This window comes from Tachypleus tridentatus, chromosome 1 (assembly GCF_004210375.1).
Source record: "Tachypleus tridentatus isolate NWPU-2018 chromosome 1, ASM421037v1, whole genome shotgun sequence".
Lineage (NCBI taxonomy): Eukaryota > Metazoa > Arthropoda > Merostomata > Xiphosura > Limulidae > Tachypleus > Tachypleus tridentatus.
The window spans coordinates 2578578-2593320 of NC_134825.1; the positions used below are offsets into that span (position 1 = coordinate 2578578).

The 14743-nt window shown below is 33.5% G+C and overlaps 1 protein-coding gene across 2 annotated transcripts in view; it reads left to right on the forward strand.

The window, feature by feature from the left end:
* The window catches only part of LOC143230391 (N-acetylglucosamine-1-phosphotransferase subunits alpha/beta-like), a 179919-nt gene that overhangs the window by 112575 nt on the left and 52601 nt on the right, over positions 1–14743 (forward strand). The window contains exons 17-18 of one of the 2 annotated variants that reach the window (XM_076464018.1): positions 1013–1203; positions 11233–11385. In XM_076464018.1, coding sequence (XP_076320133.1) covers positions 1013–1203; positions 11233–11385 — 344 coding nt within the window. Of the gene's footprint in view, positions 1–1012; positions 1204–8291; positions 8494–11232; positions 11386–14743 lie in introns of those variants that run through there. The other variant, XM_076463930.1, reaches the window with a different exon arrangement.

Sequence of the window (14743 nt, forward strand, 5' to 3'; positions counted from 1 at the left end):
GTAATGATACTGTAATGATGGGATGTGAATCTAGGGAGGCTGTAATAATACTATAATGATGGGATGTGAATCTAGGGAAGCTGTAATGATACTGTAATGATGGGATGTGAATCTAGGGAGGCTGTAATAATACTATAATGATGGGATGTGAATCTAGGGAAGCTGTAATGATACTGTAATGATGGGATGTGAATCTAGGGAGGCTGTAATAATACTATAATGATGGGATGTGAATCTAGGGAAGCTGTAATGATACTGTAATGATGGGATGTGAATCTAGGGAAGCTGTAATGATACTGTAATGATGGGATGTGAATCTAGTGAGGCTGTAATAATACTATAATGATGGGATGTGAATCTAGGGAAGCTGTAATAATACTGTAATGATGGGATGTGAATCTAGGGAAGCTGTAATAATACTGTAATGATGGGATGTGAATCTAGGGAAGCTGTAATAATACTGTAATGATGGGATGTGAATCATACACGAGTAAGACAAAGATAAAATAAGTTTAATACCTCCATCTGACTAATAATGTAATGAATCTAACAGAAAAGTCAAGTAAACCATTAAAATAACTTGATCAGTTGAAGTTCTAATGAATTAGCCAACAATTATGTGTATAACACACGTGTTTTTAATTGGAAGATCCATGACTGAATTGTGGTCATATTCATGACTTCACTAAATCTGGTAGACTGTAATGTAAATACCAGGGAATTATTGAATGATAGTATAATAATAATAAATAATTAAAATTAGACTGCCATGTAATATCTTAACTATGACAGTAATTGACACCTGATCTATAGATCCTTATTTTAAGTTTTAAACAAAAACTCTCACTTGAATATTACCTAAAACATCTCATATTACATATGTAAGTATGTTATTGTTTAACACTTGAGGTGTAATATACACATGTAACATCAGATGATTTAGATACGGTATTGTTTAATACTTCCAATAATTCAGATTAAGCGTTCTGATATAAGTATATTGTAATCATAGCAATCAGAAGTCATCGACCATTTGTACAGGACATCTTCAAGAAAGAGCCGAAGACTTTTAGATACTTTTGCCGATTCGTTACGGCATGTGAATAAATTGTATAATGATTTCTATGGAAGTGAAACCAGAAAAGTTCCAGCACACATTGCTCATCTGATTGACATCGACATAATGAACAGCTTACAAGAAAGGTATGTTGACTCATTACTTCTGTTCTCTTTGTGATACAACTTTTAAGAAAATAGCTTCAAAGCTGAAGCAATAAATGTTTTTACTTGTCAGTGGAACTTGTTCTTTCTTTACAAAACAACAACAACAAAACATTGAAGTGATTGATTAGATTATGGTGTAAGTTTATTGTAGTGTAAGTTGATTCAGTGAATGGTGTAAAATATTTAAATCTGTAAGGTTTAGTTAATAATGATGATACACATAGTGATACACACAGTGATACACACAGTTACTAAATGCATAGTTCCCAAACACACAGTTACTAAATGCATAGTTCCCAAACACACAGTTATTAAATGCATAGTTCCCAAACAACACACAATTACTAAAATGCATAGTTCCCAAACACACAGTTCCCTGAAGCTTAGAAACAAAATTTTAATAGTTTATGATAAAAATATATTAAAACTTGTAAGAATAAAGGAAACTTGGTAAAAACACACAATGAGGAGACAACAGTTTGATAGTTTGTGATAAATAAACTAATCTGGCAAGCATTTAATAATCATTGAAAAAAATAAAACTTATAATAAGACAAGCAGTTTATTGTTTGTAATAAAATACACTGGTGTGTAGTGAAAGTAATATTACCATTATATAGTGTTGTATAACATACAGTAGTGTGTAGTGAAAGTAACATTACCAATATATAGTGTTGTATAACATACACTAGTGTGCAGTGAAAGTAACATTACCAATATATAGTGTTGTATAACATACAGTAGTGTGTAGTGAAAGTAACATTACCAATACATAGTGTTGTATAACATACAGTGGTGTGTAGTGAAAGTAACATTACCAATATATAGTGTTGTATAAAATACACTAGTGTGTAGTGAAAGTAACATTACCAACATATAGTGTTTGTATAAAACCAATACCTTGTGTATAAAATATACTAGTGTGTGAGTGAAAGTAACATTACCAATATATAGTGTTGTATAAAATATACTAGTGTGTGAGTGAAAGTAACATTACCAATATATAGTGTTGTATAAAATATACTAGTTGTATAAAATACACTAGTGTGTAGTGAAAGTAACATTACCAATATATAGTGTTGTATAAAATACACTAGTGTGTAGTGAAAGTAACATTACCAATATATAGTGTTGTATAAAATACACTAGTGTGTAGTGAAAGTAACATTACCAATATATAGTGTTGTATAAAATACACTAGTGTGTAGTGAAAGTAACATTACCAATATATAGTGTTGTATAAAATATACTAGTGTAGTGAAAGTAACATTACCAATATATAGTGTTGTATAAAATACACTAGTGTGTAGTGAAAGTAACATTACCAATATATAGTGTTGTATAAAATACACTGGTGTGTAGTGAAAGTAACATTACCAATATATAGTGTTGTATAAAATACACTAGTGTGTAGTGAAAGTAACATTACCAATATATAGTGTTGTATAAAATACACTTGTGAGTAGTGAAAGTAACATTACCAATATATAGTGTTGTATAAAATACACTAGTGTGTAGTGAAAGTAACATTACCAATATATAGTGTTGTATAACATACACTAGTGTGTAGTGAAAGTAACATTACCAATATATAGTGTTGTATTGTATCCTTGGGTCTATCCTTTTGGATTTTAGTAAAAATAACCGAGTACACTTTATGTTATGATAACAGACTTTTACTCAACAGAAATTCTGAAAGTAACGATATGCACCCTAATGTAGTTTAGAGTAGGTTGTCATACTAAGGATAAACATGGTAACTCGTATGTAACATTGAATAGGTTGTCATACTGAGGATAAACCTGGTAACTCATATGTAACACTGAGTAGGTTGTCAAATATTAAACCAGCCACATATCTTTCTGGATCTGCCAAAGAATTTTCATCTCAAACACAGTTTACTACAAAATAGTGAATAGAAGAACCTGTTTAGTCTACAACTACAGTATGTGCCAAAAAAATGTGTACACACTTTGAATGATTATAAATACAATATTTATTAAAATATATCTAGGTTTTGTAATCCAAGCTTAAGAACACAAATGTAGAATCTTTTGAGTTATCGTAGGTGTTTGAACTGATGACCATTCTGATCCAGGCACTGCTGATAATGCAGACAGATGGAATTGCAAACTTCACAAAAATATTTTCATTTAGTATTTGGGTGCTTTCAGTTTCTGCTGTCAGATCATTGATTGCTGCAGGTTTTGGGCTATAAACCTTATCTTTGACGTATCCCCATAAAAAAAGTCCAGAGGTGTGAGGTCTGGTGAACAGTTCAGAGGTGTGAGGTCTGGTGAACAGTCCAGAGGTGTGAGGTCTGGTGAACAGTCCAGAGGTGTGAGGTCTGGTGAACAGTCTAGAGGTGTGAGGTCTGGTGAACAGTCTAGAGGTGTGAGGTCTGGTGAACAGTCTAGAGGTGTGAGGTCTGGTGAACAGTCTAGAGGTGTGAGATCTGGTGAACAGTCTAGAGGTGTGAGATCTGGTGAACAGTCTAGAGGTGTGAGATCTGGTGAACAGTCTAGAGGTGTGAGGTCTGGTGAACAGTCCAGAGGTGTGAGGTCTGGTGAACAGTCCAGAGGTGTGAGGTCTGGTGAACAGTCCAGAGGTGTGAGGTCTGGTGAACAGTCCAGAGGTGTGAGGTCTGGTGAACAGTCTAGAGGTGTGAGGTCTGGTGAACGTGGGGAAATCCATTGCTACCTCTTTGCTCAATTCATCTGTTCGTCAAATTTTCATCAAGATAGGTCCTCACATTACGATGGTAGTGGGGAAATAAAACTCCTTATCTCCAAATTGCTCTCAAATGCGTTGCCACAGATTCTTGCAGCAAGTTCAGATAAACGAGACCAGTGACTCTGTTTTGGAAAAAGAATAGTCCAGTTACACCCAATTCTAATAATCCACACAGACCGTAACCCCTGGTAAGTTTACGTGGTGTTCAACCATAACATGTGGCTTCTGAGGTGGTCAGTAGGTGCAATTGTGGCAATTAACTTAGCCATTTAACTTAAATCATCTTCATTGAGGATGTGGACTAATACCAGAATAAAACCTTTCCAATGAATGCGCTTCAACATGCGATGGATCCTTGATTTTGGGATTCCTGTCTCTCGGGCTGTTTGCCGAACAGATTTTATTGGAGATCGGTGGAGACTTTCCAACAGATCTGCTTGTTGTGTGGGACTGGTGGACAACTGCAGACTTCCAGAATGCCCTTTATGGACGTCATAAACAGTTCCATTTGTTTCAAACTTATCTCTGATGCGAGTAATGATGAGTCACATTGGTGGATCTGTTTGAAACTCCCTTCTAAACAATTTTTACACTTCAGCTATGTTCTCACACTTCCAGTAACACTTTAACATAAATTTACTTTTATCAAAACTTAGTCTTGCTTCTACCATTACTTCAAATCAGTTGCACCTGTTTGAATGAGTTATAATCATTCATAGTGTGTATACATGTTTTTGGGATACCCTGTATTAGTACTAATGCTGTGCTACCTGTTACTGAAGGACTTTTTTGAATTTTTCTGTCCAATTCAGTTCTGTAATTTAGCTGAAATTCAACAACATTACCCAATTTAGAATACAACAAACTATAATTGGAAGGAAGCAAGGGCATCAGATCCAGTTTAAAATCATTTCCAAAGTGAACAGATCAGATTAATAAGAAACTATTCATCTATTTCCATGTGACCAGTTTATAGATGTCATAAAAAAATAGATATGAAAATTGGGCTGAAGTAAAGTAGATATAAATCTTTAAAGAAAGCTCTCTGGTTGGAACTTGAATCTTTTAGAGTTACGGAGAAACAATTAAATGCACCATTTTGAAGTTATGGAATCATAAGGTCAAGAAGTATAGAATTATCTTCTTCCTGTAACAGTAGCTTAGAAGAAATGAAAGGATTAGTTAGACATCTGTATACATGGAACATAAACTGTAAGACGATAGATGTTTCAAGAGCGACTTGAAAGTATGTATTATCAGTAACTGCAGACCAAAGTGTTTTGGGAATAAGAACTCCTTTCAGAGGATACCAGTAAGAAGGAACTGTTATAGATATGGGATATCTGGCTATTACAGCTAAGACTATAGAGAATTAATTAACGACTGTTGGTACACCAATAAGCCAATACCTCATGCATAAGTCTTCAAATCCAACCACATCAAAAGAAGAACAAAGGGCTAATCAGGAAACCATAATTAGCTGGATTTGTGTGGCAAATATCAGTTCATAATATCCCATCTACCCCAAACGAGTTATGAAATTTATTCTTTAAAGAAACCAGTCCACAGATGGGAAGTTTTACAGTGCTTTTATCAACATTGATTCTACAGAAACAATTATTTGACTTGATTTGCTAATTAAAAACAGGGAATTGTTTCCAACATTGATGAAGGAAGACGTGAATAACAAACAGACATAAAAGTTTCAATAAGAGGGAAGTGCCCTTAGTGTAAGAAGTAACTTATATCAAGGAACATAGCAAGTTGAGAGCTTACTTCATGTGCATACATGGATGTGTTTAGGCTAGCTTCAAGTAGCTTGACAGTCCATGATTAAGAAATCCTTGCATACTATATGACAGTTACTACAATAGAGGTTAAATGTTTTGTAACAATAAGGATGGCAGTTATTATATTAAGAGGTGAAATACCAAGTGTTAATAGAATTGATCATCAAAAGAAATGTGAAAGTCTGGTGCCAAGTCTGGGTGGGATTTTCAAGATGTGAAACATCAGAAGTTGATAAGACCTTTGTGACAAGATGTTGGAAGTCTGATATTATATGAAGACAACTTACCACTTCACCTACAAAAGCTGTACAACTGAACCTATAGATCAATGCCAGAGATTACTTGATTTATTTATGAAATATCAAGATAGTTTCTCTGGTGCAGTTTGACTGAGACCAAAGAGGTAAAACATCTTCTAAAATGGAGATGCAGCCCCAGTACAACAGTTAGCTGGACAATTTCCACATGTAAAACAGGTTGAGCTTTCAAAGAGATAAAAATCATGGTATAATAGAATCAAGTATTAGTTCTTGGGTACCAAATATCTTACTTTTGAAGAAGAAGAATAGAGCAACAAATATTTTTTTCTTGTAAGAAAGTTCACCGAATCATACGTACACAAAACAGTGGCTACCTAAAGTTCACTGAATCACACGTACACAAAACAGTGGCTACCTAAAGTTCACCGAATCACACGCATTACACAAAACAGTGGCTACCTAAATTTCACTGAATCACACGTGACACAAAACAGTGGCTACCTAAAGTTCACTGAATCACACGTACACAAAACAGTGGCTACCTAAAGTTCACTGAATCACACGTACACAAAACAGTGGCTACCTAAAGTTCACTGAATCACACGTACACAAAACAGTGGCTACCTAAAGTTCACTGAATCACACCATGCACACAAAAACAGTGGCTACCTAAAGTTCACTGAATCACATGCATTACACAAAACAGTGGCTACCTAAAGTTCACTGAATCACACGCATACACAAAACAGTGGCTACCTAAAGTTCACTGAATCACATACGCATACACAAAACAGTGGCTACCTAAAGTTCACTGAATCACACGTACACAAAACAGTGGCTACCTAAAGTTCACTGAATCACACGTACAGTCATTTCTATCATCATCTGCATGGACAAAACATAGTTTGGACAGACCATGCAGCACTGAATGGATGGATTTTCACAGTTCAGAAGACCATATGACAAATTGACTGTAAAATTTCCAGGAATACAACTTTAATATTGTACATCATCTTTGATGGAACTATGTAATTATGACACATTATTTCTAAGACCATGTAAGAATGTAAATTTTAAAACGATGATAAATATTAGTAAGTAAAGTACTACAGAGTATAATGAAAAATGTAATGGTGAATAACAAATGTTTTCTAGTACTCAGTTGAAATATACTCAGACATAGCATAAGAGTTTGAAACCATTTGTTCGTTGGATGAAGAATAATACAGAAAATGAAAACATTTACACCATGCAGCTCAAGTCAAAATTGTATTTGGCACAGTGAGATTTATTATACTCGTTGCATTGGAAATGGGAAGTTGCTAGTGAACAGAAACACTGATTACATTGATACTTCCACAGTTTTTACAATCTAAATCACACTGCTATCTCTACAACCTGAACACTTAGATGCTACGTAACCACTGGAACAAAGTAAAAAAATGCATTACTTCTATTCAGTTTGGTTCTAAAGCACTCTGCTATCTCCACAACCTAGACACTTAGATGCTATGAAACCACTGGAACAAATAAAAGAATGCATTCCCCTTGGTGGACTCAGCAGATAGTCTAATGTTGTTTTGCTGTAAGAAAAAACACACACACACACACACAAAAGAATGCATTACTTCTATTGGCTTTGGTTCTAAAGTACCCTGTCATTTCTGCAATCTAAACACTTAGGTGCTATGAAACCACTGGAACAAGTAAAAGAATGCATTACTTCTGTTGGGTTTGGTTCTGTGGATCTGTAGAAAACTGGTGCAAATTGTGATAGTTCTGATGTCAACAAAATGGTTTAAGAGCATCTTGAAAAGACACAACCATGTATCATTAAATCATTTGTTTATGTGGATGAACATCATAAAATATGGAGTCATGATCTGTCATTGCTATATTTATGAATTATTGAACAGGAGTACATGAATCTGCAGACAACACACCATCGTCTTTGATATTTGGAAGCAAACTTAAGAGTACCATTGGAACTGCTATGTTCACATCTATAGTAATTACTCAGTAATATCTTACACAGGATATGCAGAGGAATACATTGAGGTCATACATCACATTATCCTCAAAATTTAGTTTATAGCAAGAATAAAAGTTTGTAAAGTGAAATTGTATGGCTGTAAAACCTCTGCTGCAAGGAAGGACACACTTGAAACTCTAGCAGGTTTTGGGAAGGGTCATGAATTGAAAAAATACAGAGAGATGGGTTAAAGGTCACCTACTGTTATTATTTATGGAAATAGTCATTAAGATAACTTCTTTGTAATTCTAGAGAAGCATTTGTCAGTAGAAAGAAAGTAAACCTGCTGAAGAATCCAGCTTTCCTGTCAAGACCACTTCCAGAGGATCAATATGGATGGATCTATCACTGGATTCACTCAGTCACCTATCTAAAAGAATTTCCATACGACAGGATAGCCAGTGGTACAGAGTAGAAAAAGGTCAATCCATCTGCATTCCATGATTTTTGGAAGAGAAAGCCACCAAAACGGGATGGTGAATGTACAGTTTAATATAGTATTTTATTTTTGTATTAGGATTGTTCAGGATATTTCACTTACCAAGAAGGGAGCATTGTTGTAAGCTCTATTTTCAGTATTATAATATAGATGTATGCTGGAGTGAGCTGCTAATTGGGGTGGCATGATGATGAAGATATGATAATTGAGTTTACCAGGTATGCAGAAGTAGGAAGGTTATGATATAAATACAAGTGAAGTATTCAGTAAGAAGTTAGTAAATGTTTAGTAAGAGAATCCAATTTCATAAAAGTTATTCAGTGAGAGTTATTTGGATTAGCCATGAAATTGTGTAAATTTGTTAACTGTAAATTAGCATAATATACCATTCATTGATGAGGAGGTTCTGATGAAACATTAATTTTTAACTTAAGTCTACAACTTGTTTCAAGGTAAATGTAGTCTGCAGAAACATTATAGAATACTCTATGATAAAAGCTAATTGTTTATTGTTATGTAAATTGAACTTTATTATTTTCTCCAAATATTTCAAAAGAGTCTGTCCAATGATAGAACATTTCACAGCACCAATAATCAAAATCTTAAAATGTTTACTTTGTTGTGGTATCATTAGCTAATGCAGTGCATTGAAAATTTTCATAGATCTTACATCAAGAAGAATTATATTGTACCAGTACATGAAAATACAAGCCAGTGTTACTTTCCATCTGAGAATTAATATGCTATAATGAAATAACTCCTTCAATTTCTATTTCTAAGATCTAACACATCAACTTACACCTTATTAACATAAACAATTAATGCTTTTTTACTATTTTATGTTTTAGGCTTCACATTAAAATAGTGTTTTATTTTTTGAAATACAGGGGTTGAATATGTTACATTGAAATTATTTTAGAGCCCATGTTGCAATATCCAGTCATGTTCTATTTGATGGTCATGCACCTTGACAGTAACTCTGCAGCATTGCAGGAAGGTGGTCATAAAGCTGTTGTGCTGCAATTATACTTGCATTCTTTTATTCTTTTCTTATGAAGATCACAGTTTCTCTTTGTCCATTTCAATTTTCCAATATCACGAAACTCCATAGTTGTCACATTCTGTAATATGACTGGTATATCTTTATATGGGATAACGTTTTACCCCCTCAGTCTCTAGCTACTTGGGATACAGGAGGTGTTGTGCATGAATTATGACCAGAAACCTTAACTTGGTGAACCTATACCCTGTTGGCTTCATTATGTTGCTTGTTATTGCCTGGAAGATGTGGATGACTTTTGCTACTTTGTGTTCATAGATTCTCACCTGTTATGCTACACTATGCTTTCTGCTGTTGCAGGTCTTTGTTAGTTTGAATGGTGTTAGTGACATGATTCACATTTCTTACTTTTACAATGACAATGACAACAAGGGATATTCTAACCTTGGAAATTCTAAATCTTCAATATGAACAGACATCTATATGATCCAAAATCTTGAATGTTTTCCATTGAAAGTACTGTTACATACCCTTCCAAAATGAAATCAGTTTTGGAAGCATCATACTTCCTAGAAATCACCAAAAAATGTTAAAAAGTAGTTTTGATATACTCTGGAACGTTATTAGCTGTTACCATCAATTAACTTCTTGCTTTACATATAAAAAATTGTTTTAATATAATGTACTTAACACTTTTTGTACAATGTGGATAAAGACAGCAGTTGACACTAGCTGACATATAAACACATAAAGGTATTATTTCACATTTTTGATACACAATACATCTATAATGTTTCGTTGTTTTCATTTATGTCATCATAATGTTAGGAAAAATCTTTAAAAATTTATATATTTACGTTGTTGAAACACTATTTTCCATTGTCTGAAAGTTTGAACAATGTTTGAATATAAAAGTCATTGAAAACAAAGTTATGTGTGCTTTACTGTATTCTGAAGAAATATGTATAATTAAGATATAAATACATGTGTTTTGTACAGGTATGTACATACTAATTATGCTTAAGAATATGTTTGGAATAGGCTGAGAGAAATACTCAAAGTAAAGTACACTTTTATGTGCCATGTTTCATGCTTTTATTGGAATTGTTTTCCTGTCCTTCTCAGTTTGCTATATGTTGTAGCTACTGTTTCTGAAGGCCTTACCACCTACTATCCACTCTTTGTTAACACATACTTCCAAGACCAAATATAAGTAAACAAAGGCCATTTGGCCTGCATCAGAGAATCTGACAGATGTGTATGCAACTGAATTGAATTCTAGTTTCTATAATCATTTTTCCAATTCACACAAACACTGAAAGTAAGTAACAGCTGGAAGTGAGTGGTCCATCGTCACCATCATCTTTATATATATAACAGTACTGTGATATACACCTAGCTCTTCATCTTTTGATTTCTCTGTTAGAATACTGTTGTAACTACAACTTTGTACAGGAAACATTGCTTTTTATTGAAATGGAAAGTTTAGTTTTCTAATAAAAACAGAATATTAATGTTTTACTTCTTTTGAAACTATCTAAGTCTAACCTTAATTATTAGGAGATTACCACGAACTGAATATATTGGCTCATGTTTTCAGCAGTGTACCACCACTTAACAATTTGCAGATTCTTTAAAGAAAGTGCAGTAAATCATTTGTAAAATTGAATTTGTTATAAGACTAAACAGTGTTTAAGTTAATGTATCAGTGGATGTGTGTCATTATTTATTATTATATTTTCATTACATGTAAGATTTCCCGACGAGTTTGATGCTACTTCATCACGTAAGATACGTAGTGGAAAAGACATGCAGTTTGCTTTTTCATATTTCTATTTTCTCATCAGTGAAAAACAAAATATTTCCATAAAAGAAATATTTGACAGGTTTGACACTGATCATTCAGGGTAAGTTTTATAAAAATATAATTCACTTTTTAAATGATTTAAATCTGTAAAGTAATCATTAACTGGTTGTAATGAGTGGTGCAGTTTGTGTGTGTAACCGGTTAGGTTTGTCAGATGAGATATATTTGTTTAAACTGTTGGTTTCATATCAGAAGACATGTTTACACTATTTGAAAAAAGAGAGGTAAATAAGATTGTACAATTATACCAGGGGTTTTATACCAGAAGAGATGATGACTGTATGTTAATTAAAAATGAAGAGATGGTGACTGTATGTCAATTAAAAATGAAGAGATAACCAAGTTTGTTAGTTTTATACCAGGGTTTCCAAGTTAGAAGAGATGGTTACAGTATGTTAATTAAAAATGAAGAGATAACCAAGTTTGTGTGTTTATACCAGGGGTTTTATACCAGAAGAGATGGTGACTGTATGTCAATTAAAAATGAAGAGATGGTGACTGTATGTTAATTAAAAATGAAGAGATGGTGACTGTATGTCAATTAAAAATGAAGAGATAACCAAGTTTGTTTGTTTATACCAGGGGTTTCAAGTTAGAAGAGATGGTTACAGTATGTTAATTAAAAATGAAGAGATAACCAAGTTTGTGTGTTTATACCAGGGGTTTTATACCAGAAGAGATGGTGACTGTATGTCAATTAAAAATGAAGAGATAACCAAGTTTGTTTGTTTATACCAGGGGTTTCAAGTCAGAAGAGTTGGTGACTGTATGTTAATTAAAAATGAAGAGATAACCAAGATTGTGCATTTATACCAGGGGTTTCATACCAGAAGAGATGATGACTGTATGCTAATTAAAAATGAAGAGATAACCAAGTTTGTTTGTTTATACCAGGGGTTTCAAATCAGAAGAGATGGTGACTGTATGTTAATTACAAATGAAGAGATAACCAGGTTTGTTTGTTTTTACCAGGGGTTTCAAGTCAGAAGAGATGGTGACTATATGTTAATTAAAAATGAAGAGATAACCAGGTTTGTTTGTTTATACCAGGGGTTTCAAGTCAGAAGAGATGGTGACTATATGTTAATTAAAAATGAAGAGATAACTATGTGTGTTTGTTTATACCAGGGGTTTCAAGTCAGAAGAGATGGTGACTGTATGTTAATTAAAAATGAAGAGATAATCATGTGTGTTTGTTTATACCAGGGTTTCAAGTCAGAAGAGATGGTTACAGTATGTTAATTAAAAATGAAGAGATAACCAAGTTTGTGTGTTTATACCAGGGGTTTCAAGTCAGAAGAGATGATGACTGTATGTTATTTAAAAATGAAGAGATAACCAGGTTTGTTTGTTTTATACCAGGTGTCGTCAAGTCAGAAGAGAGATGGTGACTGTATGTTAATTAAAAATGAAGAGATAATCATGTGTGTTTGTTTATACCAGGGGTTTCAAGTCAGAAGAGATGGTGATTGTATGTTAATTAAAAATGAAGAGATAACCAAGTTTGTGTGTTTATACCAGGGGTTTCATGCCAGATGAGATGGTGACTGTATGTTAATTAAAAGTGAAGAGATAACCAAGTTTGTTTGTTTATACCAGGGGTGTCAAGTCAGAAGAGATGGTGACTGTATGTTAATTAAAAATGAAGAGATAATAAAGTTTGTTTGTTTATACCAGGGGTTTCAAGTCAGAAGAGATGGTGACTGTATGTTAATTAAAAATGAAGAGATAACCAAGTTTGTGTGTTTATACCAGGGGTTTCAAGTCAGAAGAGATGGTGATTGTATGTTAATTAAAAATGAAGAGAAAACCAAGTTTGTGTGTTGATACTCAGTGGTTTCAAGTCAGAAGAGATGGTTACAGTATGTTAATTAAAAATGAAGAGATAACCAAGTTTGTTTATACCAGGGGTTTCAAGTCAGAAGAGATGGTGATTGTATGTTAATTAAAAATGAAGAGATAATTAAGTTTGCCATGCGTTATCTATTTGTTGTTAAGTACTTACTATATAAAGAAATATGTTATTGTTTTTTAAGTAGTTATTATCACAGAGAAATATGAAATCTTTTTTTTTCAGTACCATACAGCCATGTGCTTGTGCAACAACAAAATTCTAAGAACATTATTCACAAGTATTGTCTATTCTTACATCATATTTCTACTTTTTGACATATGGTGCTGATTTCCTCTCCTTCTCACCTGTGTGTGTACAGCTATTAACCACTTTAGCGTGCTAATCCAAGGAACCTACACTACAGTTTCTAGTGATAACTGATTGAGCATCTTTAATGTTAATTTGGGCACCTACTCTAATGTTACTAGTACTGAGCTGATTGTACATTTTTAATGCTAATTGTATTCACCTACCCTGATGTTTCTAGTACTAGCTGATTGTACATCTTTAATGCTAATTGTATTCACCTACCCTGATGTTTCTAGTACTAGCTAATTGTACATCTTTAATGCCAATTGTATTCACCTACCCTGATGTTTTAGTTAGCTAATTGTGCATCTTTAATGCTAATTGTATTCACCTACCTGATGTTTCTGTACTAGCTGATTGTACATCTTTAATGGTTGTATTCACCTACCCTGATGTTTCTAGTACTCATGATTGTACATCTTTAATGCTAATTGTATTCACCTACCCTGATGTTTTAGTACTAGCTGATTGTACATCTTTAATGCCAATTGTATTCACCTACCCTGATGTTTCTACTTCATCTTTAATGCTAATTGTATTCACCTACCCTGATGTTTTAATTACTAGCTGATTGTACATCTTTAATGCTAATTGTATTCACCTACCCTGATGTTTCTAGTACCAGCTGATTGTACATCTTTAATGCTAATTGTATTCACCCTACCCTGATGTTTTAGTACCAGCTGATTGTACATCTTTAATGCTAATTGTATTCACCTACCCTGATGTTTCTAGTACTGATTTGTGTACATCTTTAATGCTAATTGTATTCACCTACCCTGATGTTTCTAGTACCAGCTGATTGTACATCTTTAATGCTAATTGTATTCACCTACCCTGATGTTTCTAGTACTAGCTGATTGTACATTTTAATGCTAATTGTATTCACCACCCTGATGTTTCTAGTACTGTATTGTAATCCATCTTGCTATTATTCCACCCCCTGATGTTTTAGTCCTTCATCTTTATTGCTAATTCCACCTACCCTGATGTTTCTAGTACTAGCTGATTGTACATCTTTATTGCTAATTGTATTCACCTACCCTGATGTTTCAAAATTTTAGCCCCAGTTGTACATTTTAATACTAATTTATTCACCACCCTGATGTTTCTAGTACTAGCTAATTGTACATCTTTAATGCTAATTGTATTCACCTACCCTAATGTTTTGGTACTAGCTGATTGTACATCTTTT